The 21,306-nt window shown below is 43.5% G+C and overlaps 1 protein-coding gene across 1 annotated transcript in view; it reads right to left on the bottom strand.

Moving 5' to 3' along the window:
* The window catches only part of LOC144767453 (serine/threonine-protein kinase SBK1-like), a 174,906-nt gene that overhangs the window by 68,358 nt on the left and 85,242 nt on the right, over window positions 1–21,306 (bottom strand). The window contains exon 3 of the mRNA XM_078650876.1: window positions 21,090–21,292. Within this exon, the coding sequence (XP_078507002.1) occupies window positions 21,090–21,292 (203 nt within the window). The remainder of the gene's footprint in view (window positions 1–21,089; window positions 21,293–21,306) is intronic.

Here is a 21,306-nt window from a genome sequence, read left to right as displayed (position 1 = left end):
CCTGAGAGAGATAGGGGGCAACAACAAAGGCAATTGGATAGAGAAAGGATCGAGATGGAAAGGAGGAATAACGTGACAAATGCATGGAAGCAGTTGCCAGGATCGGTAACATGGAATACCCCATTAGACACAACTGTCGGTCCCAATTCAGAACAGGGAGGTCCGAGAGGACCAATGGATCTAAGGGGACCACGGCCAAGATCCTATTCAGAGTTAAGAGCTGATTTGAGGGAATGGGACGGGTCCATAGTATCTCCAAGTAACAGGACAAGAACAGAACCAGAGTGGGAAAGCAGGGGTAACGGGACTGTATCTCATTGTGGGGCCAGCGAAAGCAGTCAGGGCCGGGAAGGCCAAAGTCAAGAGAATAGAGGGGATGCATGTCCTACAAATCAGAGAGAACAGCCGGAACAAAATACTAGGATTGTAGAATGTGAGGAAATGTCCCGTCTCTGGGGGAAAGGAGGAGATGAGGCGGTACGGGCTTTTCAGAATAGGTTTAGGTGCCTTCATCATACACTCGGGGAAGATGTTCAACATTGGAGAAAGGAGAACAGCGATAGGTCCCGCCACGCCTCGAATAATCAGGAATCACAGGGAAGTAGGGAGGAAAGAGGGAGTAATGGAACATCTTACCCTGCATCCCGTGAAACTAGCCAGGATGGGGAGAGAGGGGCTATGAGGCGTGAAGGAGTGTTTCACCACCCACCCCGAGAAGATGGAAAGGCATGGGACTTAGAGAGATGGGAACAGGGGAGGACTCCCTATAACTCACCAATACCTAAACGTAGATCTCGGAGCTGGGATGGGAGAGATGCGGATGGAGGAGCTAAATTGAGTGTCTTGAAAGCTGAAATGAAGGCAAAAAGGCTTGATGTTACCAGTTTAAAATCAGATGTTGATGAGATAATAGATGGAACATTGCCTTTGGAAAGGATAGAATTGTATGAACAGGATGAGTTATTGTTCATGGCAAAGGATATTACTAGGAAAGCTAGAGCGTTTCATGAGAAACTGACTGATTTGGCAGATAGATATGCCGTGGATTTGTCTAGGACAAGGGCATTACAGAGTAACCACAGATTACAGTACGCAGACCAGGATCTAGATGAGAAGAGAACTACTGGATTAAAAACACACATAAGAGAGCTGGTATCAGGGATAAGAGTGTGGAGGGAACTGGATAAATGGGAAGAAAGGTGGTCGAAAAAGGGCACGGTTAGACGAATTACAAATGTGATGACCCCAGAGGGAAGGGTAATGCATATGGAGGCATTCCCTTTGCGAGAAATATCAAATGGAAATTATGTACATGTGCCCTGGAGTAGAGGAGACTTAGCTGCATTTACCAACTCATTTCCGAAGTTGCGGGACAATCCAGTAGAATGGTATAAGCAGGTAGAGAGGTTTGTTAAAATTTCGAAGGTATTGTGGATTGATTTGAACACGTTGTTTGACATCGTGGTCCCATCTGATCTGTGGACCCCTTGTAAGACTAGTGTCGAATGGCCAAATGCTGAACCATTGAGGGATGCTCGAACTAATGGACCATCCGAGATTGTCATGCGAAAGTATGAAAGGGTAATAGCATGGCTGAAAGATAAGGTACCACCACAGGACATAGATTGGGTAAAAATAGACCGAACAAGGCAGGAACCCAAGGAGACAGTTCACAAGTTTTATGAAAGGTTATTGAAAACATTCAAGCAATACAGTGGACTAGATGTAATGGATCCCAAAGATATAGGGCAGTTTGTGTCAAAGTTTGTCTTGGGGTTGAGACCTGATATTTGTTTGATGATACAGCAACATTTAATCTGTTGGCAGAACAAACCACTAGATGAGATTTTACGTTATGCGAGGTACTGCAGTGACGAGATAGATTCTAAAGCCAAGAATCTAAAGGAGAAATTGATGGTGGTGCAAATGCAGTCCGCTGGGAAGGGTGGCTAGCAGAAACAGGGGATGGGACGAAAGCCAAACGGTCAGAATAAGGACAATGAGGAAGGGCAGAGACCTAGGATAGACTTTGCCACTTTAAAGAAAACGACAAAGTGTCATCAGTGTCACCAGGTGGGGCATTGGCGACGCGAGTGTCCCTTTAACCCTGAAAATGGAGAGCTGGAAGTAGAAGAGCAGGTCCAAGAAGTCCCAGTACAAAAGGTGACAGTCCCAAGTAATAAGGTGGCCAAAGGGGGGACTTCGGCTCCACGGGCCCAATTCCCACAGCCACCGAAGATAGCAGCTGGGGGAAAGGTCTTTAAACAAATGCCTCTGTTTATCGAGGAAGAAAAGTGTTATTACATTGATCCATTGACAGGACAACGGGTGAGCAGTGAAGAGGACTGTACCCTTGGGGCAGTCCTAGAAGTGGATCAAAGAAGGCCATTTGTTGAGGCAGAAGTGGCAGGGTGTCCCACTACGTTCTTAGTGGACACTGGGGCTACTCGTTCGACTCTGAGATCAGCGGTGGTTCCAGACTTGCCAATGTCAGGGGAAACAATTCAGGTGGTAGGAGTCGCAAATAAAAGAATGACTAGTCCCTTGACAGAACCAGTGTCTGTGAAAATTGGAAACCACATGAATTAACATCAGTTTGTGGTTTGTGACTCGAGTCCGGTATGTCTGTTGGGAAGGGATTTGTTATGCAAATTGAACTGCACCATATACTGCACCCCACAAGGAGTGGAGGTACAGACTACCGACGATGATGCTACCTTTAAGGTGGCCAATTCAAAATTCTGTGTAGAACTATATCCTACTCTGACTGTAGAAGATCTTCCCCAAGATTTAAGAGATGCAGTGGCGTCAGAGGTGTGGGATTTCACAGGAGAAGATATAGGATTGATTAAAGGGGTAGAACCGGTAAAAATTCTGGTAAAACCAAATGTTGAGTTTCCAAGAACGCCTCAATACAAATTGTCCCAGGAAACGATTGCGGGAATAAAACCTGTGATCGAGTCAATGATACAGCAGGGAATACTGAAAGAAATCGTGGGTAGTCCTTGTAACTCCCCGATTATGGGTTTGCAGAAACCTAGCGGGAAATTCAGGATAGTGCAGGATTTACGAAAAATTAACAACATAGTCGTTTCATGTTGTCCCGTGGTACCGAATCCTTCAGTGATATTGTTTCAAATACCATGTCAAGCAGAATGGTTCACAGTGATAGATCTTTGTCAGGCTTTCTTTTCAATCCCATTGGATGAAGAGAGCAGGTATCTTTTTGCTTTTAAAATGGAAGATCGCGTTTTAACATGGTGTCGAATCCCACAAGGATTCACAGACAGCCCATCCATCTTCAACCAGTTGTTGAAGAAGAATCTCGAAAATCTAGTACTGCCGCAGAACTCGGTTCTGGTACAGTACATAGATGACCTACTTGTTGCGTCAGAGACAGAGGAAGCTTGCAAAGCAGATTCAATTGCCTTACTGAACCATTTAGCTGAAAATGGACATAAGGTATCTCCGAGCAAGTTGCAGTATTGTCTGACAGAAGTACAGTATCTAGGGCACAGGTTAGAAAAAGGGAAACGTAAGGTGTCCCCAGAGAGGATTGAGGCGATAATGAAAATGAATGCGCCTACAACACAGAGAGAAGTTAGAATGTTCCTAGGAATGGTGGGTTACTGCCGACAGTGGATAGTTAACTTCTCACTGAAAGCAAAGCCCTTATAGAAACTGACGCACAAGGAGGTGAGTGATCCGGTACCATGGGATGAAGAATGTCTGGTGGCGTTTTTACAGCTGAGAGACGATTTATGTCGTGCTCCGGCTCTGGGAATGCCAGATTACGAAAAGTCATTTTCACTCTATTGCTGTGAGAGAGAGGGATGTGCTTTGTCAGTCTTGGCACAGACCCACGGAAATGCCCGTAGACCAGTTGCATATTTTTCGGCTACATTAGATCCAGTAGCCGCAGCGTTGCCCGGATGTCTCAAATCCGTTGCTGCAACGGGTGTCAGCATTGAAAGGAGCGAGAGTATTGTGATGGGACATCCAGTGGTGGTGTATGTACCACATTCAGTTGAATTGCTAATGACCAGGACGAAGACGCAGCATCTGACCAATAGTAGGCTCACGCGCTACGAGCAAGTTATACTTGCCGCAGAGAACGTGACTCTCAGGAGATGCTCTGTCTTGAATCCTGCTACTTTGATGCCATTACCTACGGTAATAGAAGGCGAAGGATGTAAAGACCACGATTGCCTTGATGTGACTGAACTATGCACGAAACCCAGACCAGATATTGTGGATGAGCCATTGTCAGACCCCGATGACATTTATTTTGTTGATGGCTCATGTTTAAGAGACGATACTGGTCGGTTGAGAGCAGCTTATGCTGTTTGTACCATTACTGGAGTTGTGGAAGCCGCTTGCCTGGAAGGAGTACATTCCGCACAGGTAGCAGAAATTATTGCCCTAACTCGTGCCTGCATAGCAGGAAACGGAAAGAGAGTCACCATCTACACGGACAGCCAATATGGTTTCGGTGTGGTTCATGATTTCGGGCAGTTGTGGTCTCAGAGGGGTTACATGACCTCCTCTGGTTCGCCCATTCGAAATGGAGAATTTGTGCGGCTGTTGTTAGAAGCATTGCAAGGTCCAGTTGACATCGCAATAGTAAAATGTGTAGCTCATACTAAGAATACAGATTTTGTGTCACAAGGCAACAGATACGCTGATGAAGTCGCACGCTATTGTGCGGAACAAAATTATTCTTTCTCAAAGGTGGAAATAGAAGGTGCAGAAGAAAAGACTGAATTAAGTATGATGTTAGAAACTGTAGACACTTGGGAGGATTTAAGAATAATGCAGGAGAACGCACCTGAAACAGAGAAAAAGGCATGGGAAATAGCAGGTTGTGTGCGAAGTGAAATGGATTTTTGGGTTTCAGCAGATGGGAGAGCTGTGTTACCTGAAGAATTAGCTAATCCCATGGCAAGAGAAATACATGGTCCAGTACATCTAGGAAGGGATGCTATGATGAGAGTGTTTAGGCAGACCTGGTATTGCCCTAAATTTAGGATAGCAGCAGAATCAGTATGTAAGCGATGTGTTACCTGCCAACAACTGAACGTAGGCAAACGAACACCAGTCACACTGAGTCACATTGGGAGGTCTGGGGGGCCTTTCAATAGAATGCAATTAGATTTCATCGAAATGCCAAGAGTCAATCGCCTTAGGTATGTGTTGGTGATTGTATGCGTATTTTCCAGATGGGTTGAAGCGTACCCTACACGTAGGTGCGATACACTCACAGTGGCTAAATTGTTGCTCAGGGAGTTGATACCGCGCTTCGGGGTGCCTGCCTCTTTGGAATCTGACAGAGGAAAACATTTTAACAGCGAAATAGTGAAGATGTTGTGCTCCACACTGAATATCGATCAAAAGCTGCATTGTAGTTATCGACCAGAAGCTTCAGGAATTGTGGAACAAGTGAACGGCACGTTGAAGAATAGATTGGCTAAAGTAGTGGCATCCACATCCTTGAGTTGGCCAGATGCTCTTCCTTTAGTGCTCATGAGCATGCGCAGCACACCTGACAGGAGGACAGGTCTCTCTCCCCACGAGATCCTGATGGGGAGGGCCATGAGACTTCCTACAGTTCCAACTACTGCCCTATTGAATATTACAGATGATCTGATCTTGGATTATTGTAAAGGACTGTCTGACGCCATCCATTCTGTGTCCCTTCAGGTGCATGCGGCTGAAGTTCCAGCATCGAGGAACCTGTGTCATGATCTGAACCCAGGGGACTGGGTCTTAGTTAAAAAACACGTCCGGAAGAACTGCCTAGATGTTCGCTGGCGTGGGCCCTTTCAGGTAATCCTGATAACGAACACCGCGGTGAAGTGCGGGGGGCTGCCAAATTGGATCCATGCTTCCCATACTCGAAGAGTTCCAGCACCTCTAGAAGGAACAGCTCCCATCCCAGACGAAAGCCCGGAAGTGGAAGAAGAGTTGCAAGAAGGGATTGAGGCAGCTGAGGGGGTGTCAGAAGAAGTTGGGAACGCAACGGATTCAGAAGAAGAGCGAAGGCAGGACGGCAGTGAGACAGAAGACGCAACTGAAGGAGAGAGCAGAAGTGAATACGACTCAGACTCAGATCCGTATCAAAGCGACCAAGAACCAAGTGAGAGGACAAGGAATAGGAGAATAAGGCTTGAAGCTGCCACTTGGCCAACAAGGAGAAGAAGGCTAAGTTTGAGGTCGGCCCAGGAAGAAACGCTTACTCCTATATCCGAAGACTCAGATCCAGAAGAAGATATCCAGGATCAAGCCGAGGAGGGTCTTAGAAGATCAAGGAGGGTGCGAGTGCCTAGTAGAAGATACTCTACTCCCGACTGGACCTACCTCGTTGCAGATGTCTGGGAGACACAGAACAGGGAGGATCAGGGAAGTGGAACTGATCAGAACTGACCCGATCATCACAGTGCAAATAAGGTTTCTACTGCCAGGAGCGGAGACCGAAAGGTTGCTGACACTCAACATCGTTCATCCTGCTCTCCTGAGTGGAATAAGAAAATTGATTTTAGAGACAGTTGAGTTTCCAGTTTGCTGTTCACGATATCCAATATTGGAGGGAACTCTTCTTCGTTTGGAAATGCTTGAGCGAGTAGTAGAAATGCTAGGAGCGCTTATTGTTGTGGATTAATACCATATTGTGAATGTCTTCAAAGGGGCGCAGAACTGGAAAGGTGAAGAAAGTGATTTTGATTAGAACGGACCCCTTTGTAATTGTGGATGTAGAACTGATAGTACCAGGAGTAGAAATTGAAAAAACGCTAACTCTCAATTTTGTCCGTCCACTTGTCTTGAGCGAAATAAGGAGAATAATCCTAGAAAAAGTTGACTTTCCATGTTGTGGTACGAACTGCCCAGAACCTGAGGGAATGATACTTCGGATGGACATTTATGAAGACGTAGTGTCACTCCTTGAGTCATACATAACTTCAGACGAAAATAAGACTTTTGAAAAGAAATTGTAAACTTGTTGCAAGATAACCTAGCGCCGAGTGGAAGAAGAAAAGTGATAGGGGATTCCTTTTAGTGGATGGAGAAGGGCTAGGGTTGTCTATTTTCTACTGGACTTTGAACTGTTTTGTGGAAATAAATTGTCAAGCTTCCAAGTGTTCAAAGAAAGACATTGCAAGAGAGAAAGACTTTGTTTGAAAAGAAGAGGAAGTGAATGCTGGAAGAAAGTCAAGAACTACACTGTTTGAGAACATGGAGGCTGGCAACCCGAACCGCAGGGCAAAATGTATAGCTGTTACACTTTTAGGAGTAGTGGTTTCTCTTATAATTTTAGTGGTAACTGTTTCATTCCTAGTGGGACACGAAGGGGATGAAACCGCAGTCAAGGAGGATAAGGGAGTATCAACCCCGAAAACTACCATTATTAAAGGGAAGGGAAACGTCAATGAGAAAGACAAAGCGTTGTTAGATGCAGAAATAAAAAGGCTTCACACAGATGAGTCACAGGGAAATTACAAGTCAAATGCTTATGCTAAATTGCTTTATGAATATGTTGATGCCATGGAAGTGAAGGATTGTTACGTTTGTATGCAATTACCAGCTTCAGTGGAGGAGGGTATCAGATACCATCATCTTCCGTTGACATATGGAATAACGTGCAGTTTATTGTTGAGCATGTTTTATGGACGAGAAGGATTCGAGTATTATTTCTCGAATTTCGACTCGACATTGCCAGAGGTTCCGAATTTCAAGCATTTGAACAAATGGGACTACTACAAAAGCGAAGACAGATTACACAAATGGTTTATTCCATGGAAAACGTTAGATACTTCACATGCTCGAAGGAACAATCTGACTTGTCAAATATCAGAAGTTGAGAAAAAGTTTATAGCACAGGTAGATACTAGATACAGGAGGCAGAAGATATTGAAGGCATCAGGACAATGGGAAACAGATTGGACCAAGGAGGAAAGGGCACATCAAAGAAAAGGTAGTATTGGTCCAATTGCTTTGGATAAGGATAAACGGGGAAAACTGTGCATTCACAGGAGTTACTCCTATTATGAAAACTTTTATGTAGGTCAAGTCCATTGTGAACATGCCTTTCAATTGGAGTATTACTCTAAGAACTTTTTGAAAGGGATGCAAGCAATACCAAATGTATATTTTGTATGTGGAAGAAATGCCTATGTGAAGTTACCAGATAATTGGTACGGATCATGCTATCTGGCTGTTGTCTTCCCTAAAATATATCATGTTGAGAATTTAGACACGCCTAAGAAGGAAATATCAACTAGATGGAAACGAGGGCTGGGTGCAGCAGAAGTAGTTGGAGATGTACTAGGTGCTGCATTCCCTTTCTTAGGATTGATAATGAATGACATTAAGATCAGGAGGTTAGCTACAGTCGTAGATAGGCTATCTGCCTTTACTGCAAGATCCTTGATGCTGATAGAAGGGGAGATGCAATCGATTAGGGCAATGGTTCTTCAGAACCGACTTGCTTTAGACGTTCTGTTAGCTAAAGAGGGAGGAGTCTGTAAGGCCTTGAAGGTCCAGGAATGCTGTACTTACATTCCAGACAATTCAAAACCTCTAGAGAAGTATATACAAAATATCACTGCCATACACTACGAAATTGAGGACCTAGCAAAGGTAAATGTGTGGGAAAAAGTAGGTCATGGAATGGGTAAAGTTGGAAGTTGGTTTGCCAACTTAGGAAAGGGTATCGTTTGGTACATACTGAAACCCATCATCATAATAGTGATTTGTGTAATCACTTTGTGGGGATTGGTGCGTTTGTATCAATGTTATAGAGCAAATAGGTTGCAGAGAACTATGAGAAAACAGGAAGAAGAGTTGACAGCGATGCAGGACACTCAATATAAGAGTCTGAAAGCATTAGAGAGTATGAAAAGAGGTGGAACTGCCCTGTCTTCACTTTGAAGGGTTCTACATTTTTGGTGTCTTGGTGATGATGACCCCTGAAGGTCATCAAAGGGGGGACTGAGAGAGCACAAGTTTGAAAAAATGTATAAGTACGCCATATTTACAAGCACGTAGTTAGTTTAAACATGTTTTGCACACGAGTGTTTTATATTCAGTAGTGAAATGTATAGAATGTTAAGTAGAGTAACTATAATTATAACGGTGTGAGATTAATGTAGAAATGTTGGAATATATGTGAAAACCTCATGTTCTCATGTTAAAAGAATCATGTCCGAATTAAATGTAACTTTGAAATCCAGTATACTGTGTAGGCCTTAGGGCAATTCACAGCAAACCTGAACGTGCTGCTAAATTAATGTGAGATAAGGTTGACATGGTTCTTCCAAATGTACTATTGAACTTAGGGTTAAAAGTATATGCTTTATAGATGTGTTATTTTAGAAACGTATGCTAGTTAAGAATGTTTGCTGTTTAAATCAAGTTAACGTTTTAAGAGTGCAGGGACCTGCTGCATGTAAATCAAGTAGGCCAGAGGAGATAATGTCATGTCGTTTAAATCGTCATGTGCTCGTTAGAGAAGAGGTCGCGAGGTGTCCAGCACAGAGCTTTGAGAGTGTTTTACGACTAAAGATATGGTGGAGTCTGGAATTTGAGGCCCACTGCAGGACGAGCTGTATGCAGGTGCGAGGGTCCTAATCAGCTCGAATGAAAGGGACTTTGTTCAGTGGCGCCTTGCGCAGGCCTGTAGGAGTTTCCAGGAATTTCAGGGGGTATCAGCGCACTGGAGAAGAAGCCTGGGAACCAAGGTCAACTATAACGAGGGTCTTCAAGAGTACCATCATGGAGTTTGCCGCGCAAAGATGTACCACGTGAGGGGCGTCCCAAGGGGCGTTTCTATTGAAAATGTGATTTGGTATTAGGGAAAGAGACCCGGGAGGAGAGCAGAGCAGATGATTTTGGGAGCCTAAGGAAGCGGATGGGTAGGCAGATAGGCTGATCAGGAGAGACCCATTATCAGGGAAGAGACAAAGAGAAGTGCGTGATCTTCTTAGGAAGTCACCACGGCTGACACCTAGAGGGTTAAGATCTTGCTAAGTAGGGATGTCACTTAGTATAGTGTAGGGACAGACTAACCTTAATTTTTCTTTTCTGTAATGACTTTGAGGTTGCAACTTGTATCTATTTTGGCAACCCTGATGGTTTTCGAGATTGTACTTATTATTTTGTTTTTCAGACTTAGATTACTCAAGAAGTTTATGTTTATAGTGATACCAATTTACCTTTTGAATCTCATTTTGAGAAGTTTGTATCTTCAGTTATCTTTGACTTTATATTAAATCTTTGAAACTTAAATTTGGTCAGTGGTCATTTAGAGTGGTGGAAGTTCTTAATTGTTTGACTTATTATAAAGATTACCTTTTACTCAACGACAGGTACCAACGATTCAGTCGACAAGGTTGGGATTTGGTAAGATAACTAGTAACCAGTAATCCCGCGTTAGCATACGTGTATAAATGTGTGTGTGTTTTACAGTCAGGTTGAGTGTTCTTATGCTCGTGTGTCTGTCTGGTAGACTAGTGTGAGCATGAGTATGGTTGCTTTTGTGCCTGTTAGCGCATACTTGAGAATTTAAACAAACAATTCCAGTCGATTGAAGACTGGGACTTCAGTACTCTTCGTGCAAGTGGCTGATGTTTGTGTGTGTATTTTTGCAAAGGGCATTAAAGTCCGGCTGATGTAGCTAAGAAGGTAATATACCTAATTCTTTACTTTTTGGGTGCTTTGCTAGCCATAACAGCCAACCATTTTTGACATTATAGGACTCTGTATCACATTCGTTACTTTCCCAGTATTGAAAAATAGCTGATTGTTAATATACTGTGGACCTTCTTGGGTACAATCAGGTTATGCCTGCCTTAATAATGGCAAAACCATAACAATATTGTGGGTTCACATGGTGACCTTGGCATGATAGTGGCCCAATCTTCACATATTGTTGCCATCCATGACAACATGGTGGCTATCCCTTGTAGAACAGTGTCCAGTCCTCAACATATGTTGGACTTTCCTGCTTAGCTTCTAGCTAACCCTTATATAATGAATGCCAATTCTGGGAAACATCCTTTACGCCACAAACAGAACCATGACATGCCTTTACTCCACAGTCAGTACCCCGACTGCGACGTTAGCACAAGTTACTTTACCACGCAAGTGGTTACAACAAGTTGCTTTACTGATGCATTATTGAACCTGTGTTGGATTTTAAGTCCAACACCTTCCCTATTGAAACACTGACTGGTGTTGGAATAGTAATTTATAGGACTCTAAAGTCCAGCGCCCCCCTAAGGCAAGTCTTTTTAATGACTTATGAGGTAAAGGAACATGTGGTAACGTCACAGTCAGGGTAGTGACTGCGAAGTAAAGGCATGTGTGGGAAATGCATGCGGGATTCCATCATATATCTGCCAAATCTTCACCTATATTTGGCATTATCTGCAGCTATCCCTGGAGTAACAATAGCCCATCCATGATATATTATTGTCATTTGTGATAAACCTTTGGCTACCTGTTAGACCTGCCATCCTTGGCGTGGTTTTCCCTGACATTTTGCCTCAGGACCTCCTCTTTTTGACTGTTTTGCTGACTTTGTTTTTGCTGGTTTTAAGAATCCAGGAACGTTAATATTGCTAATCAGTGCTAAAGTGCACGTGCTCTTTACTTAAAACATGGTAACATTGGTTTATCCACCATTGGCATCTTTGATTTATTTAGAAGTCCTTGTAAAGTGCACGACATGTGCCCAAGGCCTGTAAATTAAATGCTATATCTCTGTACTGGGGTGAATTTTTGACATTGTGCAGCATTCTGTCCATCAATTGTTCTTTTTGCATTCGTTACCCCGAGAGGGACTGATATGCCCAGACGTGGGTCCAGTGCTTTCCATGCCACTGGAGTCAAGCTAGCCTGGCTGATGAGGGGTGATGCTCCGAAACCGGTCCCACGATGCTTGTTTCCAGTCCAGGGAGGACCTGACCTGGCAGTTCCGGCTGGAATGTTCCCATGGGGAACAGGGTCAAGACTGATTTGCATATGGTTGCGTCTGAACTAGAATGGCACGGGGAGCGGATAAACAATGGATTTAGGACCAGATCTCTGTACTGGGGTGAATGTTTGACATTGTGTAGCATTCTGTCCATCAATTGTTCTCTTTGCACTGGTGGACCTGCAGCACTGATTGTGCCACCCAATGAAGTATCTCTTTAAACATGCCTCAGACCTGCCACTGCCGAACTGTGTGTGCAGTTTCAAACTGCTATTTTGACTTGGCAAGTTAATCTGCTTGCCAGGCCCAAACCTTCCTTTTATTACATACATGTCACACCTACGGTAGGGCCAGGACAGCCAATGGTCAGGGAGCAGTGCACTTAAAAAGTAGGACATGCATTTTTAAGTTTAAGATATCCTGGTAGTGAAAATACTCTTAAATTAGTTTTTCACTACTGGAAGGCCTATCTCTCCTATAGGATAACATTTCCAATTGGGAAAACGATGAAACCCCCAATATGGTTCCTCTAGAATCACAATTAAAAAACACAACTTATGGTGAAGTTGGTTTTTAAATTGCAATTCTGAAAATGCCACTTTTACAAAGTTGACATTTTATTACAGTAACCATGTGGTGCCTTCTGCCTGTCTCTGGAATAGGTTTCTGGAGTGGCTGACAGCTGGCTTCCTGCATTACCTCTTGACAGTCACACACAAGGGAAGGGTAGGTGGGACTGAGTGGCCATCTGCATGCTGATGGGTCATCCTGAGCAGATGGGAGGGAGGAGCTGACACTTACACCTGAAAGTACTGTGTCTAGTCCATATACAAAGGGTTGCATACCACCGTTTAGTGGGTCTGAAGCCAATGCAGGAAAGGCAGGGTCTTGTGCACTTTAAAGACATTTCTTTGAAGTCTTCCTACTTCAAAGGCCCAACTGGGTATAAGTACTGGATCTCTGACACCACGAAATCAGAATACTTCTGGAACTGGGGACATTCTACCAGGAAGAAGGGTTGCTGTGCTGCCGGGAGGGACTGACAGCTTGATTAACTGCTTTGCTGCCTGCTGCCTGTAACCTCTTGGCTGGGAGTGAGAAGGACTTGCATCAATACATCCCAGAACCAAAGTATCTGCGAGGCTTGTTGGCTTGTCTCCTGTTTCTGAAGTCTCAGGGATATCAAAGACGTCACCCTGCAAACAGCACCTGGACTCTGTCTGCTGTGAGTCCTGCTCTGCCAAGTGGTGCCAATCCAGTCTTGGGCCAATAGAAGTACGTTTTCAGTGCTACAACCCAGAAAATCCAAGCATTGACAAAGTTGAGCTGATCGGATCCAGCGCATTCCTTCAACACTGCTGCATCGCCACTTGAACTTACATCCGACACACCATCGTCGACAGTGCAACGCATTGTTCCCTATTTTTGATGCAGCTCCGACTTTGGGCGGCTCAGCGCCTAAGCATTGCTTTGTGCTGCACTCATTTTCTACAGCCCAGCGGTTTGACAATGGCGCATCGCCCCGATGTTCATCGCAATTTGACTCTCCACGCATCCTTTTACTTTGCACAGCTCAGAACCTACGCATCTACCCCTCTGCGAGATCAACAATGGTGCATCGGTTCCTTTGCTCCATGCTTCATCCTCGACAGATCCAAGGTACTCTTCAGCGGGCCAAGACTGGTCCCTGTACCCGATACGCACTCCATTGCGGTCGGCCTGAACTTTTGGAATTGCATCTGTCGGGCGTGACCAGATATCCCCGGTTGGCACTATTTATTTCTAAGCACTACAAAACAGTCTATTCTTTAAAACTTCCTAAATTGACATCAACCCACTGGATTTTTGTGGTTTTGGTTTTGTTTTACTCTTAAATTTATTCTCTATTTTTCTAAACTTGTGTGGAATCATTTTATGGTGCTTTCACTGAGTTACTATGGGCTGTGCGCACAAGTACTTTACACATTGTCTCTTAAGTTAAGCCTGACTGCTCTGTGTCAAGCTACAGAGAGTGGGCACATGTTAATTTAAAGTGTGTTGTTGATATTGATAACATCGATGCCAATGCTTATAATGAATGATACACTTGCATATACGAATGACTATTGTCAAATTTGCCCATCATTAACTCTCCATCAACCCAGTCTCAGAAATACGTGGTCAGCTAGGCTTTACAGGCTAGTGGCGAGCTAACTGATTGACAGGTCACAGGTGGGATGGCATGTAGCTGGCAGACAAACGTGCAAACAGGAAACTCAGGTTCATCTCCCAGGTATACGCAGCGACACCAAAAGGGCCCAGGAAAATTGGCCCCAATAAAGCACATATGGGGTGTGCACATTCCCAAAATACTATAAAGTCAGATGTCACATGAATTTAGGCACACACAGCCAATCAACACACAGCACACAAAGTACACAAGCCCCTCATGCTGGACATCTGGACACCAGTGGTGGCTCGCATAAGGCATGCTGAGGGGCTATGGGGCAGGGCGGGGGAGAGGTACAATGGGGTGGTAGTAAACTTGGACATACGACGGAATGGAGGAACGTAATAATTACTTTCCTCCGTTCTGTCGTATGTCCGAGTTTACTACCCCTCACCCTGCACCTCCCCCGTCTGGCCCGCAGCATGCCCTATGCGAGCAGGGACTGCTGGACACATTGCCCACTGGCCCACATTGTGTCCATGCAAGGTCGAGGCATGAGTGCAGTTGTTACTAGGGACCTTTTTTACAACTCCACAGACAAGGCCTGCATTCTTTTACCAAACGAGGATTGCAGGAGGTATTTTTATGATTCCCAAAAACTGTATAAACATCCACTCAGATTAACTGTACTTTGAGGTAGTCCTCAGACACGATTCAGTAACGGTGCCCCTGGCCGAAGTGTTTAATTAAACCAACTGTTTCTGTTATGCCAAACACCTCTTGTCTTTCCTTTTTTAAAGGTAAATCTGTATTTGAGCAACATGTTACAGACATACCCTGAATAGGGTTGTGGTTCCTGCTGGGACAGGGTGTATACCTGTGCCAACCAGAAACCCAATTTCTACCACTATCCTTGGCATAAAGCTGTCCATCCTTCAAATACTGTTGGGATACCTTCTGACATTATGGCTATTGCTGGCATAATCATTGCTCATAAATGTTATTTTGTGTCACTTTTAGTGACAATCCATCTATCTCTTGCAACTTTGGCAGGTTTTAACCCCAACTTTCACCCAATGCAAATCACTCAGATTACCCTGTACACAAACCTCACCCTTAGGAAGACATCCTGAAGAAAACCAAGATAGACAAGTAACAGCTCTCTCTACAAAAATACATAGAAGCCCATGCCTATTGATATCACCATCTGCAGTAGCTTCCAGCATATTAGCAGCGAAGAAACCATTGCACTGGAGACACAGACGTGAAAGAAAGAAATTAATAAAACAACAGGCTTTCTACACATAGGCCTCCAGGATCTGGAATGACTGTATTGCCCCAACACTGCTTTAGTTTAGGAAAGAGATGAGTGTGAAGACCTGGTTCTTCAGAACACTACAGGACAGTGCAATAATATTCCGCTAATGCACTTAGAAACCATCTTTCTATCACGTGTTGACTTTTTCATTTCCTTTTACTCTGTACAGCACTCTAATGTCTTTTGACTAAGCCACAATACCTGAATTCCACCTATAAAAATACATTGCTACATACATACATTCATAAATACATAGAAGTTGTTCATGAAGTTGCACTTGTCGACTGATTATGGAAGAGGATTGATTCAGTAGTTGACAGGTTAGAAGAGTGGTTTGCCTCTATTTATTCCTTTGTTGATGGTCGTTTTGCAGATGGTGGCTTTGGTTTTGATGGTGTGGGTTCTATGTGATGAGGAGAATGCTTTGAGTTCAGTGTGGCCATCAATGGCAGTGGTCCACGTCCTCTTCTGCCCTTATCTGGGCAAGGCACACTGACTGAGACTTTTTTGGTGTGTAATCATGCTGAGTGTTTGGGTTTAATTAATCGTATAATTAGTGTTGCCTTGAGTTCCACAAGGCTCTTTAGGTGGAATTGTAGAAAATGACAATAGTTTAGATATCCAGTTGGCTGGTGAGTGTTTCATAAGTTCATGACTAATTATTGAAATGTGTACTACCAGGCTAACCATTTTGCGGTCTTGATTGTTACCCTACTTTCACACAGAGTTTTCTTTGGGTCTGGCCTCCTCATGATTCAAAGGCTTTCTTATCAGTTCCTTGTTCTTGAATAAATGGTGTTCCTCTCCATTCTTGTGCACACACTGCCTCAGGAGTATTAGGGTCTCACCATCTTTTGAGTGGATGAGCGGTTTCTTTTAACCTCTGACATAACAGAACTAATTTTTCCCTTTGAATGTCTCTACACCATTGGGCTTGGAGCACTAAGTGATAATGCATGGCTTCTCACCCCATGTGTACTTGTATCTGGTTGTTATCTCACTCCTCACCATCTTTCTACTTTTCCTATTTTCTTCCCCATCCATGGTCTCAGTATGATTATAGGAATGGGGATTGCTATATGGTGCGTGTGGAAGATTGTGTGGATATTTGACCTGAGTGTCAGAGTTCTGGCCTTAAGACCATCCTGGCCTGCAGAGACCCAAACCCACTGGACCTTTTTCTTCGTCCACTCTCTGCAGACGATGCTTAACCACAGGTCGTCTCTTGGTGCCTACAGCAAAAGGGCATATGCATGCAATGGTTTGCTCTGTCCAGCTACCCTTCAGCAGGTCACATGACAAGACGATAGACTACCTGCTCAAGTCTGCCGGTAAACTACTTGGGCTGATGTGATAGTGTGAGAAATAGGTGTGGAGGGTCCCAGAGCAGCTAGAAAGTACTGGGTCTCAAATGTCACAGTAGTCTTTCGCATGTGGTGTGCCGGGGTTCCTGTACCGTGGACCTCTAAACAGGGCACTAAATGTCTCTTTCTAGCACCTGACTCTCTCTGGCTTGCCAAGCAGAACAGTCCAAGGCTTACTCATGGGAGGTGCTGCTGGTTAGAGACTGAAAACTCCGCAACACAACAAAGAACTCTTAAAACGTTGCTGTCAGTCAGTGTTTTTATTATGAAATTAAAAGTACTGGGCTCCACACAAAACTAGATACTAAGCATTAATTTGCAAAAATGTACAGAATGGGGAGAGGAATTACCTATGGTGATACACTTTAGAGGGCTTCCCAACATACACGATGAACAAAGTAAAGAATGTCACCCAGGTCAAAGAACCCTCTAAATGCAGTCTGAATCTCAGAAGCCAGAGGCACCTATGATGCTGTGCATACTAGCACTATCCCCCTTACGTTTATCACACAAGAGGCATGAATTTATGAACATTCAGGCCTACAGGCTTCATAAGAATGTCACCATTATAGTCAAAGTCTAACCATAAACCCTTCCACCACTGTGCTTTCCAACATTTGAGCTGCCGTTAGAAACATGCACTGAATGTAACTTTTTCATTCGCACTAAGAATATTTAGTTATTTAAGCCTCACTTGAATGTGTCAACAAAGCTTTGAAAATTCCAGTGTCCAGGGTTATTTTCGCTTTATCTCAGTTGCCTACCAAGCTCGGAGGATAAAACAATAAAGAGTCCGGCACTCCAGAACATTTAGGCAAAACCTACAAAAGAGCTTGTATCTGCTGCAAAAACTATCCTAGAAGTCATGGAGTTTTAGCCCAAGGAGGCATATGTTATTCCTGAAAATGTGACAAGGGCCTTTTTTGATTCTTGATGTGCCTACCACAGCTCTTTAGAGGTCCCCAACACACACCAATACCATCAGCTGAGCCTCTCCTTCTGGGGCACAAAGTGAAATTATCCTAATCGAGGGAGCCCTTGTGCCTTCTTGAGACTGCTGCTATTTTAAGTTTGAAACCTGTCACCCAGGTTAATATTGCCTTCATGTTATTTTTGTGTTCCTTTCTTCCTAGAAGCAAAAGCACCAACTGGCACAATTTTTTTTTTCATCAGTGGATGCACTTGCCTCACATGAGGCACCAGCACAAAGTGCTGTGAAACTACATGGGAGCCCAAGCCCACACTCTCAGGTTTGATTCTGACTTAGTCAATCCACTTCACCGTGCACCAGGCTGGAGGTCAGATCACCTGCCTCCCAGTGGACATGGGCAGAAACCTGTGCCAGTGCTATCCCTGCTCCTGTTTTAGATTTTCTTCCGTTGCACTTACCCTCACCCAGGGGAATTTGAAGGTCCTGCCAGGGACCAGACAACACAAGTCTTTCTAGATACTTTGCTGTTACATTTACCGCGAGTCCCGTACGGCTCCTTAAACGCTTTATAGGGTCATATGTTACGCATTTATGTGAGCCATAGTGGGCTACCTAACAAACTCATTATTTATCATAATACTTTGAATTGGACGGTTTTTATTTTATTACCGTGTCTACCATGTTCAATTGCTGCATTATTTTGCTTGCATGATAGATCTACTTGAACAGTGATTTGATTCCTGGGGTGGGTAACAGTGGATACTTGCCGCTTGCCCTCAGGATGACATTGTTTCATAAACTCGCTACCACATCTTAAATTGATCCAATCAGTTGAGGACTTTTAGGATCTTGGACAGTGGGCACTAGGCACATGCCTTCAGGATAATATGTCTTACAGATATGCTATCTTTGACTGTCTTGGTGACACTGCTCCCGCTTCTCCCCCTAGTGCTCATATTATGGTACTTACCATTTTATTTCTGATTACTCTCACCACTGAGTGACTTACGCCACAGCTGGGACGGAAGTATAACCGGCGGAGAGGTGAGCACTGTTGCTATTCAACTGCTTCCCCTATGTTTACTCCCATGTATCGCGACCCAACTTAAATACTTACTGAATTATGATGTTTCCCTTCTCCCAGATACTCTTTCATCTAGCCATCTGTCCAATAGGTAAGATGTGCTCTCTGGTTATGCTCTTCCAGCCTTCTGCATGCCCTTTCATCCTACTCCCCATATTCCTTTTGGTCTCTTCTGGGGAATGTATCCCTTCCACTTCCAGCACTTGTCACGCAGAAGTATGATGATCTTGTAAGGCACTGATGATTCACAATAGAACTGCGGTATTGTAATATTTTTGAAATATGTGGATCGATAGTTAGTGCAATTTTATGTGTATATATATTATGTAAGTACTAAGTTCTTGTTGTCATACACCATAAGTTTTAAAAAATCACTGGGGATGCATTCTATCACTTTGCATGGTACACCCAAAGATCTTGGATTTGAGGGTACTTGTCACTACGGGTGAAGTTTACACTAGAGTCACAGTTCATTAGCCTGCCATTGTCAGTTGATTCCAACTGTACAGTGCTATGTTGTAACATATTGCCATTATACATCTTATAGCCCTGAAGACGTCGAGGGTTACACCCTGACGAAACACATGTTGGCTGGGCACCTGAAACACAAATAAACCACACGGAAAAAAAACGTCAATACGACTACTGTTATTGTTATGTTCATGAGATACTTGCAGTATCAATACTGTTAAGGAGGATTACGTGTGCACAGGCTACCTGTATAATTGTATCAAGGATTTCGGTCCATTTTGGGGGTTTTAGGTTATCCTCTTACCTGTAGCACCGTTCACTGTATGGTCTTGCTTTACACACACGTTTACGACTGGAGGCACCAACATATACTGCATCACTACAAACCCGCTGCTGGTATTACCAGTCTTAATAGGTGCCTGTATTTATATACGATCTTGTAGATAGCACGGCTTGGTGCACTGTATCTGGTGATAAAGGTAAGCTTCCTGTACTTGTGTTTTTGTATTTACCATCCCTGATCCTTAGTAGTGACTGTAGCTGTGCAGAGAGTATTTTGTTTTCAGGTTGGTTCAGAACCTTTGTGAATATCCCCTACAGCTGAAGCATTGTTCCAATTCTTTACGTACTGTGTGGAAGTCAGAGTCTTTACTACAGTTTCTCCTGATCCATGTAATCTCACCCAATCTAAGCATATAAATTAAACTTTGGCCCGAAGGATAGTTCAAAACCTAAATGTCATTAAGGCTTGCTCAGGGAAATATGGCATTAAATTAAAACGTCTGCATAGGCCACAAACTATTTATTCAAAGTCCCATCTGTGACAGGCTACTGTGTGTAGATAACAGGCTAGGTCAGACAGCAGTCTTCTTACCCCAGTCTGCACACGTCTGCACATGTCTTCCTGTGTAACCAGAGCAGAGCCACTTACCCCAGCGATGCAGCAGTATGATTGATTTTAAAATGCGGGCACTGCAGGTATCTATAACATCCATTTTAGTAGAAACTTACATTAGGTGCCACTACATTTTGGTATCTTACCATGCTTTAGTATGGACCATGCTTTACATACTGTGGGAATTCATGGCAACACTATGGCTATCAATAACATAATGGTGGGCTATCTTGTGCAGTATTAAAACTTTCTTCAGAATGTTCCAGACATCCCTGGTATAATAGTTATCCATCCTTGACATATTATGGGCATGACTGATTTTTGTTTTGGCTATCAATGACACCATGGTAGTCAAACCATGATATATCGTGGACATTTTCAACAACATTTTAGCTGCCCTCTGCCTTACTGTGGGCATTGTTGACTCAATGCTGCATTCCTTGACATATGTCTGTCTATCCCTGGCATATTAGAGATAAAAAATCTCTGTCAACATGATGAATAAGCATGATATTTGATAATGATGATAAATAGGATTTAAAGGTTACTGGTGTCCATGTGTGACAGCAGTATGTATTGTTACTTAGTGTAAAGGAAGAACTGATGTTTGGGGTCCAAACCTGTATCTACTAAAGTTGCTTTACATAACCCACCTGCGAGGATCCCACAGAATCAAAGAAGACAACTATCCACATGGCTTAGAAATGTTTGTTAAACAGTTACAGTTACAGTGCATTGAACCAATTCAATTTTTAATTTTAATTCCATCCATTATTCTAATTAACTGTGTGGTTTAATATGGGAATTCATTGTTTTAATGAAAAGTATGTATTTAAGTTAATGAGTGCCAAAGTTTCACATACACCACAATTTAAGCTCTTCAATGCCTATTTATGTAATGCTTACCTGAGGTGGTATGATATCAAACAGGTCCCCAGCTGCTGCATACTCCTGTGCAAAGACGTAGTGTTCATCTGTTTCAAATGCTATATCATACATGCCAATGATGTATGGGCAGGCAGAGAGGTATCGTGAAATACAATACTCTTGAAGAAAACTCTTCTGTTTTGTTGTTTTCTTTCTTAGAAACTTTAAAGCCATCTTTGTACCTTTGATAAAAGCA

This window comes from Lissotriton helveticus, chromosome 7 (genome assembly GCF_964261635.1).
Source record: "Lissotriton helveticus chromosome 7, aLisHel1.1, whole genome shotgun sequence".
Taxonomy (NCBI): domain Eukaryota; kingdom Metazoa; phylum Chordata; class Amphibia; order Caudata; family Salamandridae; genus Lissotriton; species Lissotriton helveticus.
The sequence above is the reverse complement of the archived record's forward strand: the minus strand, read 5'-3'. Positions and strand labels throughout refer to the sequence as shown.